We start from the raw sequence: 24,545 nt of genomic DNA on the forward strand, positions 1-24,545 counted from the left end.
ATCAAATTGGTAAACAGTGCCAGGTCTACTTCAAGATAAGTGGAGGTATCTGAAACAATTGAATCTAACTTATTAATATAAATCGAGTTTATCTAATATTACCACTGTATCTCCTTTATCTGCCCTCTGTATAATAATGTCTTTATTTTCCCGAAGTTCTCGTAAAGCTGAACTTTAATGTGTATTCAATTTAGGAAGTCGCGTTTCTTTTATGTTATTCACTACTTGGTTAACACGTTGAATAAATAAATCTTTTTGTGGAACGTTACAAAGTCCAAATTCAATATCAATTACATATTGTTTTTTAGGTAGTTTTCGAGGTGGTAAATTATAATTTAATCCTTTGGATAAAAGTGAAATCTGGTCCTGCGATACACGAGGAAAGATTTGTAACCTGTTGATATGTCAGTTCGTTGAATACTAGGTAGGGTCGGTGTTCGTGAACTAGCTGACGTATTCTTTGTGGTAGTACGTTGTGTGTCTGTGGGGGATCAATGTCAGAGATTTATCTCTCAACGATTAAACATATACATTTGACACCTTTTTGCCCTGTATCACATACTATGGGAGGTATTTAAACGATCTTCTAGTTATTACTGATAGTAGTACTATCGAAGACATTTTACATTCGTTTAATAATATTCATTCTAGACTCAAATTTACATTGGAAAGGGAGGATACGGATACAAAGTCATTAAACTTTCTAAATTTCACACTTACTCGAGACTTGAATAAGATCCAATTTAGCATCTATCGAAAACCTACAAACACCAGTATGCTCCTACATTATAATAACTATCACCCGTTCACCTACAAAAGATCGATTATCTTTAATCAATTTCTAAATGCCTATAAATATTCAACGATGGAATCTGCTTTGGGCTCAGAAATACAAATATTAACTAGCAGGTTCTTAAACAGGGGTTATCCCCTTGCCATAATAAACTGGATTATAGGGTACAGACTAAGGACAGGATACAAAACACTACACCAACCAACAATAGTAATATCAAAAGATACTTTAGTTCTGTCCCATATGTTGAACAGTGGCATAAACAGCTTCTTTAAAGATACTGAATTTAAAATTGTGGCCAGACCAATACAGAAATTACACACTATACTGAACAATCGTTCAGTTCTTCCCACTTTCGCAACACAAATTAATGACCTGGTATACATTTCTTGCGGTGATTGCGACTCGTCTTACCAAGGTTCGACGCATTTTTCTCTGAATATTCATGTAAATCAACATGAAGCCTCAGTTCGTGCTTCTCGTTCAGCAGTGTCAGGATTAGCCTTTCATACCATTAACGAAAAACATACTTTTTTATTTAACGAGGCCAAAATACTTAAGGTCGAACGTAATTATATGTGACTATTAATTGCAGAATCCGTAGAAATTAAATTACACGAGAATTCTGTTAATGTTCATCGGCTATATTTGATCTCCGATGCGTAGACCTTTACACGCATGCACGAAGACAGATAATCACTATTTAAGTTTCATGTTCAACCCTATTCGGTAATTTTCATTCCTGTGATCATGACATATGGTCGAAAAGCATTGTCAGCTTCAGGAAAGAAAAATCGTTTTGAATATTTTTGTTAGATTCTTTTTAATATTTTTAATTGTGTTAAATTGGTTTTTAATTATGTTTTACTCTAATATAAGTTTTTCTATTTTTTTGTTTTAATTTCTGGAGAGTATCATACGAAAGTGTTCTATGTACTATATTGAGGTAAACTCCTCTTATTATTTTACAAATCATACAGTTATGTATTCCTGTCAAGATGATCCTGTATTTACTGACTCCATTACTTTCTCTGAAATAGAAGTCAAGTTTACAAATACATAATTAATCACCTTTCCCCCCTATATGAATAGGGAAGACTTCTTACATCTCCAAGCCACGGGAGGCCTCCCTTGAATTCAAGGGTTCTCTCATAATTATGGCTAACACTTTTTCTGCTTCTTTTAATATAATTGGATAGATATCAAAAGCTCTACAATTTCTCTTCCATTTTCCATCCAATTATAACAAAATCATTTAGCTCACAGTTATAAGATGGTATACTTCTATTGTGCCCATCCATAAACACTTATTCATGTATGAATGTAGATGCAAAATATTTATTGATTTTCAGCAACAAGAACAATATCATCAGTAGTAATGTCATTTGTACCTAGTGGACTAATGCAGTTCAATTCTTTCCTTTTAGTGTTAACATAAAGAACTCTTTGCTACATTTCTTTGTATTGCTATCCAAAGACCTCCTAATCTGTCTTAGCCTGGCTGACCCCTTTCATGACTTGACTCCAGAGTAGTTTGTATTACTGAATGTTTCTTTATCCTTTGATAACTTATAATCATCCCATGTATTTTTCGACTCTGTCACTAATCTCTCCAATTCATCTGTCATCCACTTAGGTCATTAGTATTTCGTAGGTGGTATGAAAAGCTTGGTAGCTTCTACAATTTAATTCCCTGAATGCTTCCCATTTACAAATTGCAGTTGGTAACATAATCGTTGGTCACACTGAAAAGAATTTAAGAACTAACCAGAACCATTGTAGTCACCGTTACGAAAACAAAATCTCTACTTTTACCCTTGACAGTAGTAACATCTTTAAGTAAATCCCACATAAAATGCACTGCAATCACTGCCACCTAGTGGTTCTTTTATCTGCAGATTCTTAATGTGTGAAGTGTCACTGCTGACAATCAGATCAAGAGTCACTGCATCCGGTCACTGTTGCTTCTCTAACATGCTGGTGTAGAAAGTACATCATTCAATAAATCCAAAAAGGTTCTGCTACTCTGCAAGTGACTAGCCCACAAGTTGCAGACCACAAGTTGTCAGCAATGAAGTTAAAAGGCTCAGCATTATAAGACATTCTGATCCACTGGCCTACTCTGTCTGTATAGCTCTTTCTTATACTGATCACATTCATTTGCCCTATAACGTACCCCTAATCACATTTTTGTTTCTACAGTGCTTATTTTATGCCAAACTGACTCAACATTACACTGTCCACCAATTCCAACTAGACGCACAGTCTCAAAATCTATGTCCTTCTTAACCAAGAGCATAACTCATCCTCCACGAACTCGTGTCCTTTCTATAAATATCCTATTTGTCCTATATCCTATTTCTCATGTCCTATCTGTCCTTTCTGTAAATGTACTCTTTCCATTCAAATTCCACATCCTCTAATCAGATACTGCATATAGGTAGCAGTAATCTCAGATTAACATACCGACTTTTTGTTAACATACCATGGAAAATAAAAGACCTGGGAGTAGATGTGCAATCATATATGAAGTTCTCTGAGCAGTATAGACAGACTTCCAGGGCAGTTCATGGGGTTTTGTCAATGATATACAGGAATTTTGCCACAGGGATAAGGAAGTGATTATCCCATTGTACAATGCAGTGGTTAGGCTGCATCTTTGGTACTGCATACAGGTCTAGAAGACCTCATTTTAGGAAGGTTGCAGATCTGTTGGAACAGGTGCAGAGAAGGAAAATGAGATTGTTGATGGTTACAAAAGAGTGGTCTTACCACAGAAGCTTCAGCATTGTAAACTGCAGAGCCTGGAGACTAGGTACCTCCAAAATGATCTGATTGATGTGTTTAAGGCTTTGAATGGACTGAGCAAACTCACTGCTTATGGGATTCTTCCTCTTGCTCAGACTTGAGGGGACAATTTCAAATTGAGGAACAATGATTGCAGGATAGATGGGCACAAGTTCTCCTTCAGCCAGCAAATGTTTTTTTGTTCAAACATCAATCTATTAATGTGTAAGTGGGTAGTATGATAAATTCAAGGTAGAAATTTCTGATATTGCTACAATGTCTTTAATGGCCTAACGAATACTTAAAATTTCTCAAATTTATTAATTACACTCCTAGCTAGTGTATAACCAAGTATTTGTGCACCTGTTTCTTCTCTTAGTAACCCTAACAGAACCCATGTAATTTCTTGTCCCATTAGAGCCACCAGCAAGCCGTATAAACCCCAATACTCCTGCTTTCCTGGCTGTTAAATCCCAATAGAAGCAACCCAAGAATCATTTCACCACTGCCTGCAGCTGATGTAAAACTATTAGTCTGTATGTATGTGCCTCCCCACCAAGCTAGTTTTCTAACCCACATAACAAAACCCCAATGACATCAGCAAATATTCTTGGTACCCTCTTCTATTTTAAGTGCAGTCCTCCCTGTAAAAACACTCTCCTGTTAACAAGCATAAGAAAGCCTGTTTGAGAAAACAGTCTTTCCTGTGATGAAACATGGGGAAGAATTTTTCTCATGCTGAGAAAAATTCTATCCCATGACCCTTGCACAGTCTTCTTACTGGCCAAAACAATTGACAAGGCTCTCATCATGTAATCCCTCCTATTGTGGAGGATATCTAAACAGAATAACAGACACTTTTAAAATTAATCTAACTTGTGACTTTTTCATATTCATTGTCCAATTCCTGTTAAATAGGTCCTCAAGACTCCAAATCTTAATATCATTATTTCCAATATGAACAACAATATATGACCTTTTGTGCCCTTTAACGATAAACAGGTCTACAACATTAACTTTTATCCCACAGACATATGTTGGTCTTATTATCTCTATCTTTTTTGCACAACATATTTCCCTTTTACATGACAATAGAATCACCAATAATAGCTACCTTCTGTGCAACTAAAAGCAGGAAGCCTGAGGCTTATACTGCAAAAGACAAAAAAAATTTCTGAATTTCCCTCCCTGAGGAGAGAGAGAGAGAGAGAGAGAGAGAGAGAGAGAGAGAGAGAGAGAGAGAGAGAGAGAGAGAGAGAGAGAGAGAGAGAGAGAGAGAGAGAGAGAGAGAGAGAGAGAGAGAAGTAGAAGGGAATCACCAAGAAAGAGAAGAATGATGATTGTTGGTGATTATATTATATTTTTCCTTCAGGATGGTTGCTGTGTCATCAGATGCATGTGTGTAAAGCTCTGGCATTCATGTGGATAGCTGAGAGCTTGATGTTTTAATTCCTTCAAGGGTATCAACCATCGAAGGAATTAATATAGGGTTTTTCAAGCTCTCATGCACATTGATCAGAACACCAGTCAGTTAGTGCTTGATTGAACACACACACACACACACACACACACACACACACACACACACACACACACACACACACACACACACACACACACACCTTTGACTGTATCATATCTCATTCCAGATAGTTCCACAAACATCAAATAAGTAACACATTTTATAATAACAAGATTCATAGAACTGTCCTCTTCAGGTCTCCCCCCTGATCCATGGCACTCCCACTAAATTAAGCTCTTTCATTTGCTGCCCTAGCCTGAGGCATAATTTACATTTAATCTCAGAACACCATATTAAACCAAGGGATATCTAAGTTATTTGATAATTGAAAGAGTCTAAAATGTAACGCAGTGTGTACATTACCTAACTTGTTTTTAGGAGCATTTGTAACTTTATAAATTGAGTATATAACATCAGAGTAGTGGACTACAATTTAAAATACTGCAGTTACTATTTGTAGTGTAGTACACTGGTGATGTTACCAACAGCAAATTCTAAATGGGAAGCATTCAAGGAATTAATCATGGAATCTATGAGGCTTTTTATACGAATTAAGAAATACTGTTCAAGAAATACTAAATGGATGTCAACAGATCCTGCAAAAAGATCTCAGCCCATCTGTCCAACTTTTCTAGATCCTGCAACAGAATCTAGAAAAGTTGGGCAGATGGGCTGAGAAGTGGCAACTGAAGTTTAACATTGACAAATGCAAAGTACTGCATATAGGTAGAAGTAACCCCAGAGAAATGTACCAACTGTGTGGTACTACACTTAGGGTGGTAGAAAATGAAAAGGACTTGGCAGTAATCAGATATGAAGTTTTCAGAGTAATGCAGACAGACTGCCAGAGCAGGTCATGGGGTGTTGTCAATGATATAAAGGAATTTTGCTAGTAGGGAGAAGGTGGTGATTATCCCTTTGTATAAGGCAATGGTCAGGCCAAGCCATGAGTACTGTGTACAGGTCTGGAGGCCTGATTTTAGGAAGGATGTAGAGTTGCTTGAGCAAGTACATAGAAGGGCTACAAGATTGGTGAGGGGAACGAAGGGGTCCTCTTACCAAGAAAAGCTTAAGTTCTGCAAATTGCGCATCTGGAGAGTAGGCACCTGCGAGGTGATCTGATTGGGGTGAATAGGGCCTTGAATGGTTTGAGCAGGTTCAATTCTAATGGGATTCTTCCTCTTGCTCAGATTACTATCCTGAGGGGGCATAAATTCAAATTGAGGAAAGACAGTTGTAGAATAGATGTGCAGAAATTTTCTTTTAGCCAGCAGGTAGTTAATTTCTGGAACAAACTTCCATCTGTCGTTGTGGAAGTTGATAGCTTAAATAAATTCAAGGAAGAACTAGACAAACTTTTAGAGGGAATGGATGTGTGAAATGTTTTTTGGTATGTCATTTAGGGTATGGGGAAGCAATTCATAGAAAAAAAAAATTAGTTCAAATTTCCACCACCACAGGAAAAACGGTGCTGCACATATGTAAAAGTTGTCACTTACTTCAAGACACGCTGCTTATGCAAATGACATCGCCACCGTCAATAACCATTATGGCTCGTACAAAAAGGAACATGCTATTTCAGTAAACCTGTTCTACCAGAATAATAGTAATGCTAATGCAGGACTATGTGAATATCTGAAACTTAAAAGATTTCCATTAAATTAATAAAGTAATTTGAAGCGACTGGATAGTTAGGTGTAATTCCACGCAGGGGACGACCACGTATTGGAACGGAGGGGTAGTGGATGAAGTGGTGGTTACAATGGCCTCCAGATCAGAATGCAAAACACTACCGGTGAGACGTGCCAGAGGTGTGTCAAGAGACTTGAAGCTTCCTTGGTCTACTGTACGTAAAGTGCTTCGATTAATTTTATGCTGGTTCCTGTACAAGATTTGCGTAGTGCAAGAACTAAAGTCTTGTGATCAGCAACAATGAATAGACTTTGCTCTACGATTTCTGGCTCGTATGAACTTGACAATACATGGGCTCAAATGATCTTGTGGCCTACGAGGCACATTTCACTGTTCATGAGGCTGTAAATGCACAAAACTGCTGAATATGGAGAACTTCTCGTCCATTTGCTGTGCGTGACCACTACAAAGTCCATATATTACAGTATGGTGTGGATTCACAGCAGAGTTTATAATCAGACCGTTTTTCTTTAAAGAGTCTACACCTTATGGCTCCGTAAGGTGTACAGTAACTAGTGCACGGTACTGCACTCTTCTAAGAGATCACATTATTCCAGCCCTGTAAGAAAGGCAATGCTTGGAGACCATAGTGTTTGTGCACGATGGTGCCCCTCCCCATGTTGGTGAACAAGTGAAGAAACTGCTCCGTTCAACATTTGGAAATAATCGCATCATTTCTAGAGACTTTCCACAGTTCTGGCCAGCCCAATCATCAGATCTCAATCCCTGTGATTTCTGTCTATGGGGATACCTGAAAGACAGTTTACCGTGGCAGCATACAGATGCTTCTCGATTTGAAAGCAAGCAAACAGCATGTAGCCAACATCCCCAATGAGATGCTACGTGAAACTGTGTCGCATGCAGTTCTCAGAATGTCATCTCAAGTGAAGGAAAGCACATAGAACAATATCTGTAGATTTCTAAGTTCTGATATTAAAATCTAATGCTAAGTTAAGTATTCCATCTCAAGTTTACAGTCCCAATTTCTGACCTGGTGGTGGAAATTTGAACTAATTTATTTTCTTCTATAAATCGCTTCCACATACCCTAAATGACATACCCATCAATTTTCACTGGGCTATCTCCAACTGTTATGAAACTAGGGTCTCCTGAATAGGGAAACTTATTTTATAACCACCCAATGTATGTGTGTGTGTGTGTGTGTGTGTGTGTGTGTGTGTGTGTGTGTGTGTGTGTGTGTGTGTGTGTGTGCAGGTGAAATTTACACATAGTGCCAGAGACTAGAAAGGTAAGGATAGTAGAAAAAGAAGTATAGTAGATATGTAAAAGGTGAAAGAATGTTAAATTTCCTAAAATTTATGATGAATTAAGAATGATTCTTAATTCATCATATATTGTGCTTCTTGTTACCTTTTTTGCCAAATTATATGTAGTGGGACATGATACATCAAAATTGATTTACCATCTGTATGCTAATTCAGAAGAACAGTACCCACAGAGGTACGGTCTATGGGTACTGTGGGTGAAGTGCTGACTTTGTTCCCAACTTTTAACAGAGAAGTTGCAAGATGGTAGTTGAGCATGCCAAGATGGAGTTGGTTGCCTTGATAATCCGGCAATATTGTCTACTCTGATGTTCAATTCTCTTAGTAGCTCTTGGATATGAATATGAAAGGCATAATTGGCAGTCTTATAGTTGTTATGTTCACATCAGGAGGTTCAGCAACAATTTCAGTTTAAAAGTGTACTGCAATGACAATTGCTTTCTTTGAAGAAACAAGGATGGTTCAGTAGCTTCAACCAACAATGTCTGTAATGTCTGGAATGCTACAGCAGCAATATGGATAGCATGATGATAAACTGGGTCAAGTCATCATCTGGAACAGGACCAGGGTATGTCTGCCAGGGGCAAAGGTTGATGATGTGGTAGAGCGGATATCATCTTTTAAGGGCACAAAAGGTGATATAGTTGTACATGTTGGCACTAATGATATTAAGAGTAGGAGACCGGCGGAATTACTTAACAAGTACAGGTCACTGTTGAAAAAAAGCCGTGAATTAGGGTTGAATTTGAAAGTATCTCGCAATTCTGCCCAGACATGATAGGAGGGAGTATATGATGAGAGCCCTGTCGATCAATTCAGCCCTGGAAAGATTGTGCAAGGCTCAAGGGGTAGAATTTTTTTCAGCCTGGTCTGTACTTGTTAACAGGAGAGACTGCTTCTACAGGGATGGGATACACTTAAATAGAAAGGATGCAAGAATATTTGCTGATGCTATCGAGGCAGTGTTAGGTGGGTCGGAAAACTGCTAGCTTGGGGGATACAAGGACTAATAGATTAACAGTAGCCACTGGCAGAGGCAAAAGTGATTCTTGCACTGCTTCTATTGGAATGAGCAGCAATCTGGAAAACAAGATGCAGGATATTTCAGGGACTGCTGGGAGTCATTGCGGTACAAGTAAACACAAGGGTTGTGTTAGGGTAGCTAAGAATAGGAACAGGTGCATGTATACTTGCGTGTACACCAATGCTAGGAGTTTGGTAAATAAATTTGATGAAATTGAGGTATTGCTCAAAACATCAAAGGCAGATATTGTTGGGATATCAGAGACGTGATGTCACAACAGATATAAGGAATGCAGAACTGGCATTTGGGGAGTACAATGTGTACAGAAAGGATAGACAGGATAGGAAGGGAGGAGGGGTTATGCTATTAGTTAAGAAACACATAAAATCCAAGGAAGTGAAGCCAGTCGACATCGCTGGACAGTGCAGTGTTGAGTCAGTTTGGTGTGACATAAGCTTGGTTTTTTTTTTTTGGTTTTTTTTTTTAAGGAGCATTAGCAACTAAGGCCATATTGCTCCGGGTCATTCCCTGACCTTTCCGCATCCTCCGCATTTGGTGGTGACGGGCTCGAACCCCGGTTTAATCAAGAAGCGTGTGCTACGCACTGCTGCTGCTCCTTCCCACCTGGCTACGGAGACGCCAGTGTGACATAAGCATTGGGAGATCAAAATTGAGAGTAGGAGTGTGCTATAGGCCTAATAACTCTGATGAGTATAATAAGAGACTGGACAGGGAAATAGACACTAGCAAGGCTTTTGTGGATTTATTGGATGATTGTTTTCTACATCAGCATGTTCGGGAGGAAACTAGAGGGAGTAATACTCTTGATCTGCTGGAACAGACTTCCATCTGATGTGGAAGTTGATAGCTTAAATAAATTTAAGGCTGAACAAGACAAACATTTGGAGGGACCAGATGGGAAGAGGGTTTTTTTTTTTTTTTTTTTTTTTTGGCTGATGCTGTATATGCTTGCTTTCTTGCATCATATCCCTCAACTAATGCTAATAAGTCTTTGCTGTTTTTCTTTCCTTCCTTTGGCAAAGATTTCTCATAATCTGCTTCGCTTGCCTAAACTCCTTTGTGACTTGATTACAGACTAGCTTTTACAGTGGCGTATCCAGGTTTTAACTTGAGGGGGACAAAGGTGACAAAATAGGCACCATACGAAGGTCAAGAAATATTTCAAAGCCATTTTACACTAACAGCACTTTAAGACTACATGTGTTTTAATCTGCTTTTAAGACCAGCATTTTCAAGAACATGTCTATTTAAGTTGTAATATATATAATGTTGCTTTATTCAACACAAAAAATACAAAACACAATATATATATATACAAATTTTGTTTGAGAAATTTCCCTGTTGTTACATTCATCACCAAAAAAAAAAATAATAATAAATAAATAAAAATATGCCTTGGCTCACAAAACACAGTAATATGTTATACGGTAGAACAAATCGGCAGTTAAAAGTTAGTCTCGAGTCAGAGAAATTTCTTGCGTCTTGGTTTCATATTTTACAAAATGATCTATCATGTTGCTGTAGTCAACCTTGCTTGCTAATTCCTTTTCAATGGAAAGGATCGCCAGTCCTGAGAGTCTGTCTTCTGTCATAGTAGAGCGCAAGTAATTCTTAATCAGTTTTAGATGGCGAAAAGATCTTTCTGCAGAAGCAGTGCTTATGAGTATAGTGTAAAATATTTGATACAGTGTGGTTATATTTGGATAACTTGAAATTAAATCATTGGTAGTCATAAATTTCATAAATTGGTAGTCATAAAAAAAACTTACCATCACATTGGTATGATGGTAAGTTCTCCAAAATTTGTTTCAGTCATCATCTCTTTAATCAGGGCTCTAAAGGAAAAGTATTCCTGAATAATTTCGCTTTGGTCATCGAGGACATTGGCATATTCCTTTGCTAGAAATTCTAACCTGCTGACATTACCTTCATTATCAAAATGCTTGGGATCCAGTACACTAAAGTTTAAAGCCATATCGACAAAATTTTTGAACCTCTCTGGTGATTACTGTATCCAAAGACATCAAGTAAAATTCTACTATAAAACGTTATCTTCTAACAGATATTCTGTCGTCTTCTGCAATTTCATAATGGAATCTCTTACTCTTTCACATCCTCTTTGGAATTTGTATGTGGAAGCTATCTCACTCTTTGAAGTAAGTTTACTGGCTTCCTGCTCAATTTCCTTAAAATGACTTTCATCATTATTTCGCATTGCTTTTAAATCATTGACAAACACCTTAATTACGTAAGAGGCTGTCAGGATGTTTATGTTTGCTTTCTGCAATTAGTTGGATAAACTAAGCACCTTACTTAAGAGTTCTTTCCATACTATAAGAAAAATTCATGAATTTGTATGTTTTAACTGTTGTATGAATGCCCTTTGCCTCAGCAAGCTGCTGTGAAGTGCTGTTAATATCTCCATCTAATATTCATTGCAGGGCAACCGCAATAGCTGGTAAGCTTTGCACAATTGCCTTTACCGCAGATTCCCTGGATGCTCATCTAGTATCAGATAGTTTCTTTAATGTTAAAGAATAACTGGTTCCGTTGCTCCTCCCGAATCACAGATAGATGAGGCAAACTTTCAGAAAAATAAGTGTACAAGCTTTCTAGAGTTCCAAAGTAAAACCAACTATGAACACTGCAATTTACTGAGTCACCTAAGATGAGATTTAAATTATGAGTGCAGCAATGAATATAAAGTGCATGAGGGGGCAATTTCTTTTACTCTTGTTTGAAGACCTCATACTTGACCAGCCATGGTGCTGGCTCCATCATATGCATGCCCATAACACATTGTGATTGATAGCCCTAGCTCATTTAAAGCAAGAACACTAGAGAAGCACTGCCCCAAGCAGTTCAAGAAATTGAACAAAGTGCTCCACAATATCATCTGTTTCTATCACATATCAAAGTGATAAGGAAAACTGATCAACCCATCTTACATCAATGGTTGAGTCAGCTATAACAGAGAAGTATTTGGCAACTTGGACTTCATTCATTATCAGTTTTGTGAGCTCAGCTGCCAGAGTGAGTATCAAATCATTTTGTATATTGGGGCTCAAATATGTTGCATTTCATTCACTTTGTAACATATACTGACTAAGTATCTGTCATGTTTAGCTAGTAGCTTGATGAGCTCTAAGAAATTCCCATCGTTTGCACTTGGGCCACCTAAGCCTTTGTATTCGCAATGACCACGAAATGCTAAGCTAAAAACAGAACTGTGTCAATGATACTTGTTAAAATCAATCTGCTCTTTTCTATTTCTTTCTTCTCTGCTGTCACAAGATTGGCAAAGACAGTTTGATCAAGGAATAAGTGAAATTTTCTTCAAAAGAAATCCTTCTCTGCTTTTCTGTGTATATCACTTTGTTCATGTTTTCAATTTTCTGTACTCCCTTGACAAAATTTTTACAACCAACTTTTGGGTTACCCCAAGAATCCAACCTATTTGAGGAGTCTGTAAACAACCAGCAATAAAAGCAAAACATAGCATTGGCTCGTGATGAATAGATAAGCCACAGCCTGGCACCTACACAACCACTTTTCTCATGCTTTTTTTTTTTTTGATACCACTGTGGTATGACATGGCGACTGGCTGCATCCTTTGGAAAATTGTCCTTGAGATCTAGCTAGCAAGGACCTGCATTTAAAAGTACTTACATAAGAGACGGTGTGATTTGTTTTTCACAAAACAAATTAGGGTCTGTCGGATAATCTACTTCAACATTAAGTTTAGAAAAGACTGAAGTTTCTGCTTTATGCTCTGCATAAGAAATATCAATGTCAGCTATTGACAGTGGTACATCTGTTTCATTTTTTTCAACACTTCTTACCAGAGTATCATCATGAATGTCGACACTGCTACTGTAATTTTTATCACTAGAATTTGTTGAAATACTTTCATCAATGTGATTGGCTTCATCTGCAGTTTTTATATCTTTCTCCTCTTCATTCCTATTGATTTCTTCTTCTTCTGTGACTTTAGTAGGATGAAAGAAGGTGTCTAAGCACTGACATTTAGCTGCTTCTTTTCCAATTTTTTCCTGTTCCTTTAGCTTTATTCTGTCCCATCCAGATAGCTTTTTTTATTGCTCATCTTGTAAATTCTTGTTTAATATTTTATCCCATGAAAATTAAAATTTCGATAGCTTAAAAACTTTTTTGGACACTATCGCATACAAGATGCAATTGCAATGGCTCTTAGCCGACAACTAATTTTTTTTTATCAACATTCATGCTCCAGTTTGTTTCAAAAAAAATTTTTTTAACAATTTTCAAAGTTAAATCAACGCCATATATTGGCATATTTTTAAACAAAAGTTTAAATCGATTTTTGTGTGGCATTTCAAAGAGTAGTGTTTATAAATACAGGAGGTGTAAGGCCTTGAATGGGTTTAGCAAGCTCAATGCTGATAGACTCCTTTCTCTTGCCCAGATTAATCACCTGAGGGGACATAAATAAAAATTGAGAAAAGACAGTTGTTGAATAGATGTGCAGAAATTTGCCTTTAGCCAACAATTGTTTGATTGCTGGAACAAATTTCCATCTGTCGTAGAAGTTGATAGCTTTAATAAATTCAGGGCAGAACTAGACAAACAATTGGAGTGAATGGATGGGTGAAATGGGAAGGGTTTTTTTTTTTTTTTGGCTGATGCTGTATAAGCTTGCTTTCTTGCATCATATACTAATGCTAAAAGATCAATCACCAATAACTTAAAGCAGAAAGAAATACTTACCTCAGTATTAAGTTCTCTTACTGAAGTTCCTTTATCAGAAAGTCGTATACATGGACTGATTACATTCTTACCCAACTTCTGTTCAAGTTCTGAAAGATAAAATAAACAAGTAGTAATGGCTGTACTAAATCAATGGTCTCCAAACATTTTTGGTCATGGATCCTTATTTTTCTTAAAATGACTAGCGTGCACCCCAGAATAAAAAATTAAATATACAGTTTAATATATATATATATATATATATATATATATTTATAAATCATTTACATGGAAGGCATTACATCTAAAATCACATTTTTAAAATCATATATAATTTTAAAAGACCACAAATAAAAAAATACAAAACAAAAACAAAATTAAATTGAAGTTAAAGTACAAAATGCATGTACTTGAATGTGCATGATCAAATAAAGCTGCACAATCAAAGAAATCCACATATTGAAGTATTAAAAAAACATTTATTTGTAATTTTTATTTTCGATTACGTTTCGAAAAACTAAATTTTTCTTAATTAATAAATATTGATTTATTCCAGTTTATCTCGTGCACCCCACTTTGGAGGCCAACATGCTAAATGATTAATGCATTTAGCATTAATCATTTATGCTTAATGCTAAATGAAAAAAGTATAACAATAATCAGTTTTTATCAGTCTCAATCATCCAAATCTAAATAGTTACACATTTCTAGGTGCTTTTATTCTATCTTTCATTAATTACTTAAATAAGTCCCCTGAGGTCAGGAATAGGATACATGTATAAATTCTTGCAGTCATTAACTAATTGGTAACACAAGTTGGTTGGTGGTGCAAAGATTTATACATTTAGTAATTATTATTTCTGGTTAGTTATCTTACCCTTTGAAAATGGAAAAGACAAAGTTATTTCATTATGCTTATTGAACTTAGAAGTGCTTGCTTATTTGCAAGAACTTCTAAGTGTCATCACCGTATAATAAAAACAACAGTATTTCTTTTACATAATGTGTGCTGCTTTTTTTTTTTTTTCTGTTGTTATGAAAATTTATCGCTCTACTTTTCCCATGCACTGCTGAGAAGCTGTAATTAGTTAACTTAACGAAAACATATATTCCCTTGTACATTTAGCAAATATACCTAAAACGAGCAGATTCCTAATATGTGTGTTCTTATGACTATTGTGTATTTCATAATACACATGGATATTACAAGTCTGACTTTCCTGTCACTATATCGGGTTTATTTTATATATACAGTAAACCCCCGCTATTCGGGGTTACGTTCTTGAGAAATGCCGTGAATACTAAGTTATGGCTCCCATAGTAATAAAGGGGTTCCGTTCCAAAGTATGAAATATATAAGAAAAACTAGTCTAAAATTTTGTCTGTGTATGTATTAGAGGTACCTTCATAATATGACCATGTACATAGACAGTACATAGTGAAATGCAAGCATATGGCATCGAAATGAAAATAAGAAAGTTTAATATTAAATGTAATATTTATTAGAAATTTCAAACAAATCTTTCAAACTAGCGCCTTTGCTAACTAAAAAACTTATCCCGCCAGTACTATCACCAGTTTCGCTAAAGTGTTGATAAAGGAGGTTTGCCTTTTCACGAATAATGAATGAACTTAACGGAATTTTATTTTGAGTTCGGTCTTCTATCCACAGATTTAAAGCTTTTCCATTTTTTCTAATTTAATATCACGAGTTACAGAGCAAATTTTTCAAGCAATTAGTGCGTTTGTACGGACACTATGGCGGATTTTTTCTTCCGATTTCTTGATTGATCGTACCGTTGACTCATTGATTTTATACTGTTTTGCCACTGAGTAGACACTTTTCACCATTAGAAATTTTGTCTAATAACTCAATTTTATTCGCCAATGTCATCACCTTCCTTGATAATTTCACATTCACATTTCCCTTTTATTCGTAGCCATATTTTTGTACGGGTTAGAAAGAACTTGTCCAAATAAAGTCACTTTCTTCTGTTAACACACTCGAAAAAGTCTGTTTTACACTGCAAAATGGTAGATTTATCAATTTTGTAAGCATATCAATTTATAAATTGATAAATTTATTCAATTTAAAAGCATATAAATTAAAAACAAACGACGAAACCTTCCATGGCAAGCGCATAACACATACCGAACAAGGATTAGCGAGAAACATCCACGCTCGCGATTTTGTCACCCCTCTCCCCCCGCCCACTGAGCGCTGTTTTGACTGGGAAAGATAATTTTAGCCATGCCCATGTTTTTATGGCGGAAAATGTTCACGGCGCTTTAAAATTCACATTTTTTTAGGTTTCATTTTATGTTAAATCAGCGACCGCAAATAGCAGAGGTTTACTGTATTAAAAAAAAAAACTGGGTAGAGAAGTGTTAAAACTAAACTTATTAAACTTGCACATGCGCTCAACAATATGGGTATTTTGTCAATTGAAAATGATGTTGCTAGTGAATTGGACTATAGTGAAATTACAACAGATTTTGTAAATCTTGTACGATTTTACACTTATGTTTTAAGTTATTACTTAACTTCTATTATTTTTTTTTTTTCTATAAATAAATATGGACTTGATCGTTCTTCTGTGGTCATGGCTACTCCTGAAAATTTCATGCTCATTTTAAACCAAGCTTTTGAAGAAAAAAATGTGAACAAAATAGTCCTCTAATACTAGTGATGGTTAGCACAATGATAAATTATATTTTACGTAAACTAAACTACAGTTCTTCACCAGAGGAGTGAACATGCTTGTTTAGATCCTACAAGCAGTAAGCCAAGCCTGAGTGAGTAAAAACACAATTTTTTATTTTTCAGCTAGGTTTTGGCAAACTCTGTATTTTTAAAATAATTAATTACAAAACTAATAAAAATTTATACAATGAATTGCTTACATTTTTTTTTATTTATTTCAAAAATTTAAATTCACTAATATATTTAAAAAAGCAAATTTTAAGGTTTAATCCTCATTTCACTGTAAAATAGGCTGTAATTATGTTACCAAAATTACTGTGACACTAACAAATAAGCACATTTTAACAAATTATGGTTGCATCAATATCGTTAAAGTCCAATGCAATAGCACTGTATTGTAAAGCTGCAGAAGGTAGGGATGTTATGACAACTGGTAGGGAATACAGAAAAGAAATCAGCAAATTTGAACATAGACAGGTAGAGAAACCACAGGACATAGCAAATAACAAGCATATTTCTCATCATTCCTAAGCCAGTGGAAAGGCAGTTATAAACTTGATCTTAAAACAATGTTGTTAGCATGCACACTATGTGCAGACCCACAAAAGTTAATGCAAGCTATATTGTGTATCACCAGACATTGGACATTTTAGGAATTAGCCCTAAATGGGAGTCATTCGCTGTTATATTTGAATCACCTTTATTAGAGGACCCAAATACATGGCAGTTTAGTGCATGTCCTGTATAATCTTCAAATATAAGCTTAATTTTCAGAACTGAAGCCATTCTTTTCTCTTTTTTTTTTTTTTTCTACCAAGAAAAGTTTCAGTTTTGCATATTGCAGCAACTAGAGCCCAGGAACCTAAGAGGAGATCTGATTGAGGTGTTAAAGGATTTGAATGGATTGAGTAAGTTAAGCTCAATGCTGATATCAAGGAGCTTTTATTTCAGAAAATATACTAGTTTGACATTAGAATAAATGCACATTTTCAATATTTAGTAAAATTTAATAGCATTAACATTTAAAATAAGGAAAATGAATTTTATGAACAAGAGAAAAACTGTCAAAATGAGAACTGTTCAATGCCCACACCCAATCCTACTAGTATAATCAGTTACTGGTTATAATTTTGTCATCCTTTTGTGAGGGATGATCATTTAATTTGCAGCCTGCTGCAAGATCTTACCTTACATTGAGTGGACAGAAATCATGGGATAGTTACCTAGTAACAGGTAGGCCCGCCTTTCGACCGGATAAGGGCAGTCACACGGCGAAGCATTGAGTCCACTAGTCTGCGAAAGTGTTCCACAGATATTTCCATCCATGCTTGCTGCACCACTGTCCATAATTCCATCATATTCCTGGGTGAAGGATCCAAAACTCGAACGGACCTTTCAACAGCATCCCAAAGATGCTCCACAGGGTTCATATCCTGTGAACAGGGAGGCCATTCCATGGTGGCAAAATCTGCAGAATGCTCTTCGAACCATATTCTAGTCACCACGGCTCTGTGGGGAAGTGCACTGTCCTGCTGGAAGAATCCATTGCCCTGTGGGTGCACAATGACCATGAAGGGATGCAGATGGTCTGCAAGGATGAACATGTAACCCAGACCGTTCTGAGATGCATCTAGATGTACCAGAGGTTCCAAAGTGTGCCAACTGAACATGCCTCAGACCATTACTGACCATTAACCTGCCTGAACAGTTCCTTATTGACATGACGGGTACATAGCTTCATGCAGTTTCCGCCAGTAATCCGTCCTTCTCAAAATAACTGGAAACGAGATTCATCAGACCAGGAGGCCAGTCTCCAATCATCCAAGGTCCAGGGCCAATGTTCTTTCGCCCATTGCTAACACCACGACACAGGTGTTAGCCTGTGTCGTGGTGTTAGCAATGGGGCTCTGGTGGGTCAGCAGCACCCATAACCTATTGCAGCTAATGATCGCCTGATGGTCTTGGTGGAGACGTTTCTGGCACCTCCCTCATTGAAGTCAGTGGTGATTTGTGCCACTGTCGCTCTACGGCTGGCTGAAACAACACGAGCTTGACATCGACAGCCACGTTCATCCATCACCTTTCCCTGCCCACAGTACTGTCCACGATGAGATGTTATTCCAGAAATGCCATATTCCCAATACCTCTTGATACTGTCCACCTCCACGATAGAGTGATGTATGCTGTTGTTGTTATTTTGGTTTTTAGGAGAATTAGCAACTAAGGCCATATTGCTATGGGGATATGCGGTGGTCATTCCCTGACATTTCCGCATCCTCCTTATTTGGTGGTCACGGGCTTGAACCCCGGTCTAATCAAGAAGCATGTGCTATGCACTGCTGCTCCTGCCCACCTGGCTACAGAGGCGCCGTGACCCATGCATCGGGCACCCACTATAATGCCTCTTTCAAAGCCGATTAATTCGTGACATTTATCCATACTGACATCAAATTACCGTCTACGTGAATGCAGTGATACAGTCTTCCTATATACCTGCCAAGCAGCGGGTTCGTCCACTAGCAAGAAGGCTGAACTCTCCTGTCAGGTTGATTGATTGATTTAATTTTTATGGCGCAAAAACAGCAGGGTTATAGTGCGCCAGGAAAATGTTAAAATATAAAAAGGTAAGACTGGTAATTTGTAAAAAACTTACGTCGCCTAAAAATACATAAAATCATATAAATAAATAAAATCAGTACAATGATAAAAGCATATTATATATTTCATATGAGTGTATACATATTGATCAACTTTAAAAATTTAAAAACTGCTGACACATTGTCGTTGTCATTTAAAATCTGACTGAGTGTATACGGTTCAGTCAGATGGGTAAAAGCAGTAAAACGAGCATTTATAAAACTGGAACAATCACATAAAATGTGTTGGACGGTTAAAATAGTGTCGCATTGCTCACACATAGGAGGGTCATCAGCCCTCAGCAAAAAGGAGTGTGTTAAATGACAGTGTCCTATGCGGAGCCGAGCAAGAACAACTTCCTCCTTGCGATCCTTGCGTAAGCTGGACCGCCAAGGATGGATCACAGGCTTAATTCGACGCAGCTTGTTCGTAGTAACCAGGCAATGCCACGAATCATGCCACTCAGAATGCAGGTTACTACGGATAACTTGCCTGTAGTCTGTATAGGGGACTAACAGGTCAAGATTATCCGTCAGGGCTGCCGATTTGGCTGCATTGTCAGCCAAATCATTTCCTCTAATCCCGATGTGACTGGGGATCCAGCAGAAGCGGATATCGAATCCAGTTGTATAGAGATTGTATATTATCTGCTGAATTCGGGACAGGGTTGGGTGATTAGTGCGTGACATCGCTGATAAAGCCTGCAGTGCAGTCATTGAATCGGCATATATAATACACCGTTGGTATCGGTGTTTTGTTATGTGATCTAGAGCTAACTCTATCGCATGCAGCTCTGCAGTGTATATGCTGCAATCAACAGGTATCTGCTCTGATATGGTTTTATCTGGAAAAACAGCAGCAGATCCCACATACGATTCTGACTTCGAGCCGTCTGTGTAAACTGGCAAGAAGTCAGAATGTTCTGCACGGTGTTGTGAATAGAGCTGAAGGTAGACAGAATCTGCTCCTGTCAGGTCTATCCTTCCTGTATACATTGTACTCCCCATACTCAAATTCATCATCACTATGTATGAGTGACACCACGTCTCTCCTATTCCTACGTCTGCATTTGACTACTTAATCAGTACTTCATGTTAAAGTACTGATTATGACCCCATTCATAAAATTTATTTACAAAGCTCCTAACATTAGTGTACATGCAAGTATATATGCACATGTTCTTACTCTTAGTTACATTAACACAGGCCTGGGAAAACTTTTGGGCTGAAGGGCCACAGTAGCAATTCAAAAAGAAAGCGGGCCGCACTTAAAATACTATTTTTAGATATATATTATTTGTTATCATGAAGAAGAAATATAACATAAAAAAATTATTAGCATTAGCATTAGTAGAGGCATATGATGCAAGAAAGCAAGCTTATTCAGCATCAGCCAAAAAAAAAAAACACACCACTCCCATTTCACCCCTCTGTTCGTTCGAAATACCTGTCCAGTTGAGCCTTACATTTGTTTAGGCTATCAACTTCAACAACAAGTGATGGAAGTCGATTCCACCAACCAACCACCCGCTGGCCAAAGGCAAATTTCCGCACATCTATCCGACATCCGTCCTTCCTCAATTTGAATTTATGCCCTCTGAGGTGATTATTCTGAGCAAGAGGAAGAATGCCATTGGCATTGAGCATGTTCAAACCATTCAAAGCCTTATACACCTCTATCAGATCACCTCGCCGGTGCCTAGTCTCCAGACTCTGTAATTTGCAAAACTTAAGCCTTTCTTCGTAAGAGCAACCCTTTGTTCCATTCACTAATCTTGTTGCCCTTCTCTGTACCCGTTCCAGCAGCTCTACATCCTTCTTGAAATGAGGCCTCCAGACCTGTATACAGTACTCAAGATGTGGCCTAACCATTGCCTTATACAAGGGAATAATCACCTCCTTATCCCTACTAGAAAAATTCCTGTATATCATTGACAAGACACCATGAGCTATTCTTGCAGCTTGTCTGCACTACTCAGAGAACTTCATATCTGCCTGCACAATTACCGACAGGTCCTTTTCATTCTCCACCACTGTCAGTGTAGTACAGCAGAGTTGATACGTTGCTCTGGGGTTACTGTTTCCCATATGTAGTACTTTACATTTGTCAATGTTCAACTTCATTTGCTACCTCTCAGCCCATCTGTTCAACCTTTCCAGATCCTGTTGCAGCAGCATAGCGTCAGTAGTGTCCTTAACGACCCTGCCAACCTTTGTATCATCTGTAAACTTGGACATTAAACTTGATATCCCATCATCAATATCATTCATAAACACCGAAAACAACAACGGACCCAACACTGAACCCTGAGGAACTCCACTAATAACATTAGTCCACGATGAGCAGTGTCCATTGATTACCACTCTCTGTCTTCTGCCACTCAACCATCCCCTTATCCATAGCAGCAATTTGCCTCCAATGCCACACTGCTCCAATTTGTGCAGCAGTCTTCCATGTGCAACAGTATCAAAAGCCTTTCTAAGATCCAAATATATAATATCAAAGTTATTCCCTGCATCCAGTTCTTTTTGACTACATCATAGTATCCAATCAAATTGGTCAGGCAAGACCTGTCCTTAACAAAACCATGCTGCGTCTGAGCTATAACTGAATTCTTGTCTAGATGATCCTGCAGTGCTTCTTTAACCAGTGCCTCCATTAATTTTCCTGGAACAGAAGTTAAACTAACAGGTCTATAATTACTTGTGTCAGCCTTTGATCCTCCTTTGTGAATTGGGGTTACATTTGCACATCTCCAGTCTATGGGTACCTCCCCTGAGTCCAAAGAAGCTCTCATAATTATGGCTAGGGGTTTGCTTACTTCCTTTGCTGCCTCCTTTAATATAACTGGATAGGTCCCATCCACCCCAGGTGCCTTTTTTATGTTTATCCTCAACAATCTCTCCTCCACTTTCCTCTCAGTTATTACAAAATCATCTAGCTCACTGCCAATGTTTACTTTACCTACGTCATTCTCCTTCCTGAAAACTCCTCATGCGTGAATGTAGATGCAAAATACTCGTTTAGATTGTTAGCCACCTGAGCAGGATCCTCAACTGTTGAACCATCAATATCCAGTGGACCAATCTGATTCATCCCTTTCCTTCTTGAGTTTAAATAGGTAAAGAACTCTTTTCTGTTTTTCTTTGCATCCTTTGCCAAAGATTTTTCATAGTCTGCCTTTGCCTGCCTAATCTCCTTTGTGACTTGGTTACAGACCAACTTATATCTATCATAGGCTTCCATGTCGCCCATTAATTTGTATGTATCCAATGCATTTTTCTTCTCTGCCACATGTCTCATTAGTTCATCTGACAACCATTTAGGCCTAAACCCTGAACAATATTTCTTAGTTGGTATGTAAAGCCTGGTAGCTTCCAAGATTAGTTCCTTGAATGCTTCCCATTTTGAGTTTGCTGTTGGTAACATCATCAGTTGGTCCCACTGTATAGAATTTAAATACTGTCTCAGACCATCATAGTCGCCTTTAGGAAAACAAAAACCCTTCCCTTTACCTCTGATGGTAGTTACCTCCTTGAGTAAATCCCACTTCAACACACTGTGATCACTGCCACCTAGTGGTTCATTTATCTGCAGATTCTTAATGCATGAAGAATCACGTCATGCATTAAGAAGTTTCATGCATTAAGAAGTTCCTTGCATAATCAGATCAAGAGTATTGCTCCCTCTTGTTGCCTCACGAACATGCTGATGTAGAAAACAATCATCCAATAAATCCACAAAAGCCTCGCTAGTGTGTGAGTGACCAACCCACAAATTCCAGTCAATATCTGGGAAAATGAAAATCCCCCATTATAAGACTCTCTGATTTACTGGCCCACTCCACTTCCCTGTACAATATCTTATTATACTCATAAGAGTCATTAGACCTATAGCACACTCCTACTCTCAATTTTGATTTCCCTATGCTTATGTCACACCAAACTGACTCGACACTGCCCTGTCCGTCGATGTCGATTGGCTTCACTTCCTTGGATTTTATGTGTTTCTTAACTAATAGCATAACCCCTCCTCCCCTCCTGTCCTGTCTATCCTTTCTATACACATTGTATTCCCCAAATTCTGATATCCCAACAATATCTACCTTTGATGTTTTGAGCAATACCTCAAATTCATCAAATTTATTTACCAACCTCCTAGCATTGGTGTACACGCAAGTATGCATGCACCTGTTTCTATTCTTAGCTACCCTAACACAACCCATGTGTTTACTTGTACCGCAATGACTCTCAGCAGTCTCTGAAATATCCTGCATCTTGTTTTTCAGGCTTCTGCTCCTTTCAATAGTAGCAGTGCAAGAATCACTTCCACCTCTGCCAGTGGCTACTGTTAATCTATTAGTCCTTGTATCCCCCCAACTAGCAGTTTTCCGACCCACCTAACACTGCCTCGACAGCATCAGCAAAAATTCTTGCACCCTTTCTATTTAAGTGTATCCCATCCCTGTAGAAGCAGTCTCTCCTGTTAACAAGTACAGACCAGGCTGAAAAAATTCTACCCCTTGAGCCTTGCACAATCCCTCCAGGGCCGAATTGATCGACAAGGCTCTCATCATATACTCCCTCCTATCATGTCTGGGCAGAATTGCAGACACTTTCAAATTCAACCCTAATTCACGGCTTTTTTTCAACAGTGACCTGTACTTGCTAAGTAATTCCGCCGGTCTCCTACTCTTAATATCATTTGTGCCAACGTGTACAACTATATCACCTTTTGTGCCCTTAAAAGATGATATCCGCTCTACAATGTCATCAACCTTTGCCCCTGGCAGACATACCCTGGACCTATTCCACCTATCCTTTTTACAAAGCATGTTCCCCGTTTCCCTGACAATAGAGTCACCAACAACTACTAGTTCCTGTGGGACCAGCGTATTCTGCCTAGGGGGCTGCCTCTGTGTTGCATGATGACCAAGTGCAAGCTCTGGCGTTGTTGTGGGCAGCTGAGAGCTTGATGGGCTTCTCAATTTATTTCCTTCGAGGGCATCCACCCTGTCCTTCACGCTCTCATAAAGGCCCATATCAACGCTGAGTTGTCGCCTGATATTCTTGCACTCCTTACATCGTGCACACACAAAGACATCCCCCTTGGCAGTATCATGTCCCGTACCAGACTGCTCCGCAAACATCAAGCAAACAGTGCATTTTAAAAGACTGTGATTCAGAGGGCAACTGCCTCCCTCAGTTCTCCCCTTAGCCACAGTACTCCCATTAGCTTGAGCCTTTTGCTTTGCTGCTCTGGTCTGAGTCATGATTCCGATTTAATTCAATAAAATTTCAATTTCAGAACAAAATTAAATCCTTAAGTTATATCCCAAACAGTTATAACGCTAT

At 37.9% G+C, this 24,545-nt stretch overlaps 1 protein-coding gene across 2 annotated transcripts in view; it reads right to left on the reverse strand.

Moving 5' to 3' along the window:
* Positions 1 to 24,545, reverse strand: part of LOC150083238 (uncharacterized) — a 193,022-nt gene that overhangs the window by 96,309 nt on the left and 72,168 nt on the right. For both annotated transcript variants that reach the window (XM_090377927.1, XM_090377926.1), the window contains exon 5: positions 13,872 to 13,960. In XM_090377927.1, coding sequence (XP_090234053.1) covers positions 13,872 to 13,960 — 89 coding nt within the window. The remainder of the gene's footprint in view (positions 1 to 13,871; positions 13,961 to 24,545) is intronic.

Source organism: Mastigoproctus giganteus, chromosome 7, assembly GCF_048544385.1.
Source record: "Mastigoproctus giganteus isolate SK-2022 chromosome 7, ASM4854438v1, whole genome shotgun sequence".
In the NCBI taxonomy this organism is placed as follows: domain Eukaryota; kingdom Metazoa; phylum Arthropoda; class Arachnida; order Uropygi; family Thelyphonidae; genus Mastigoproctus; species Mastigoproctus giganteus.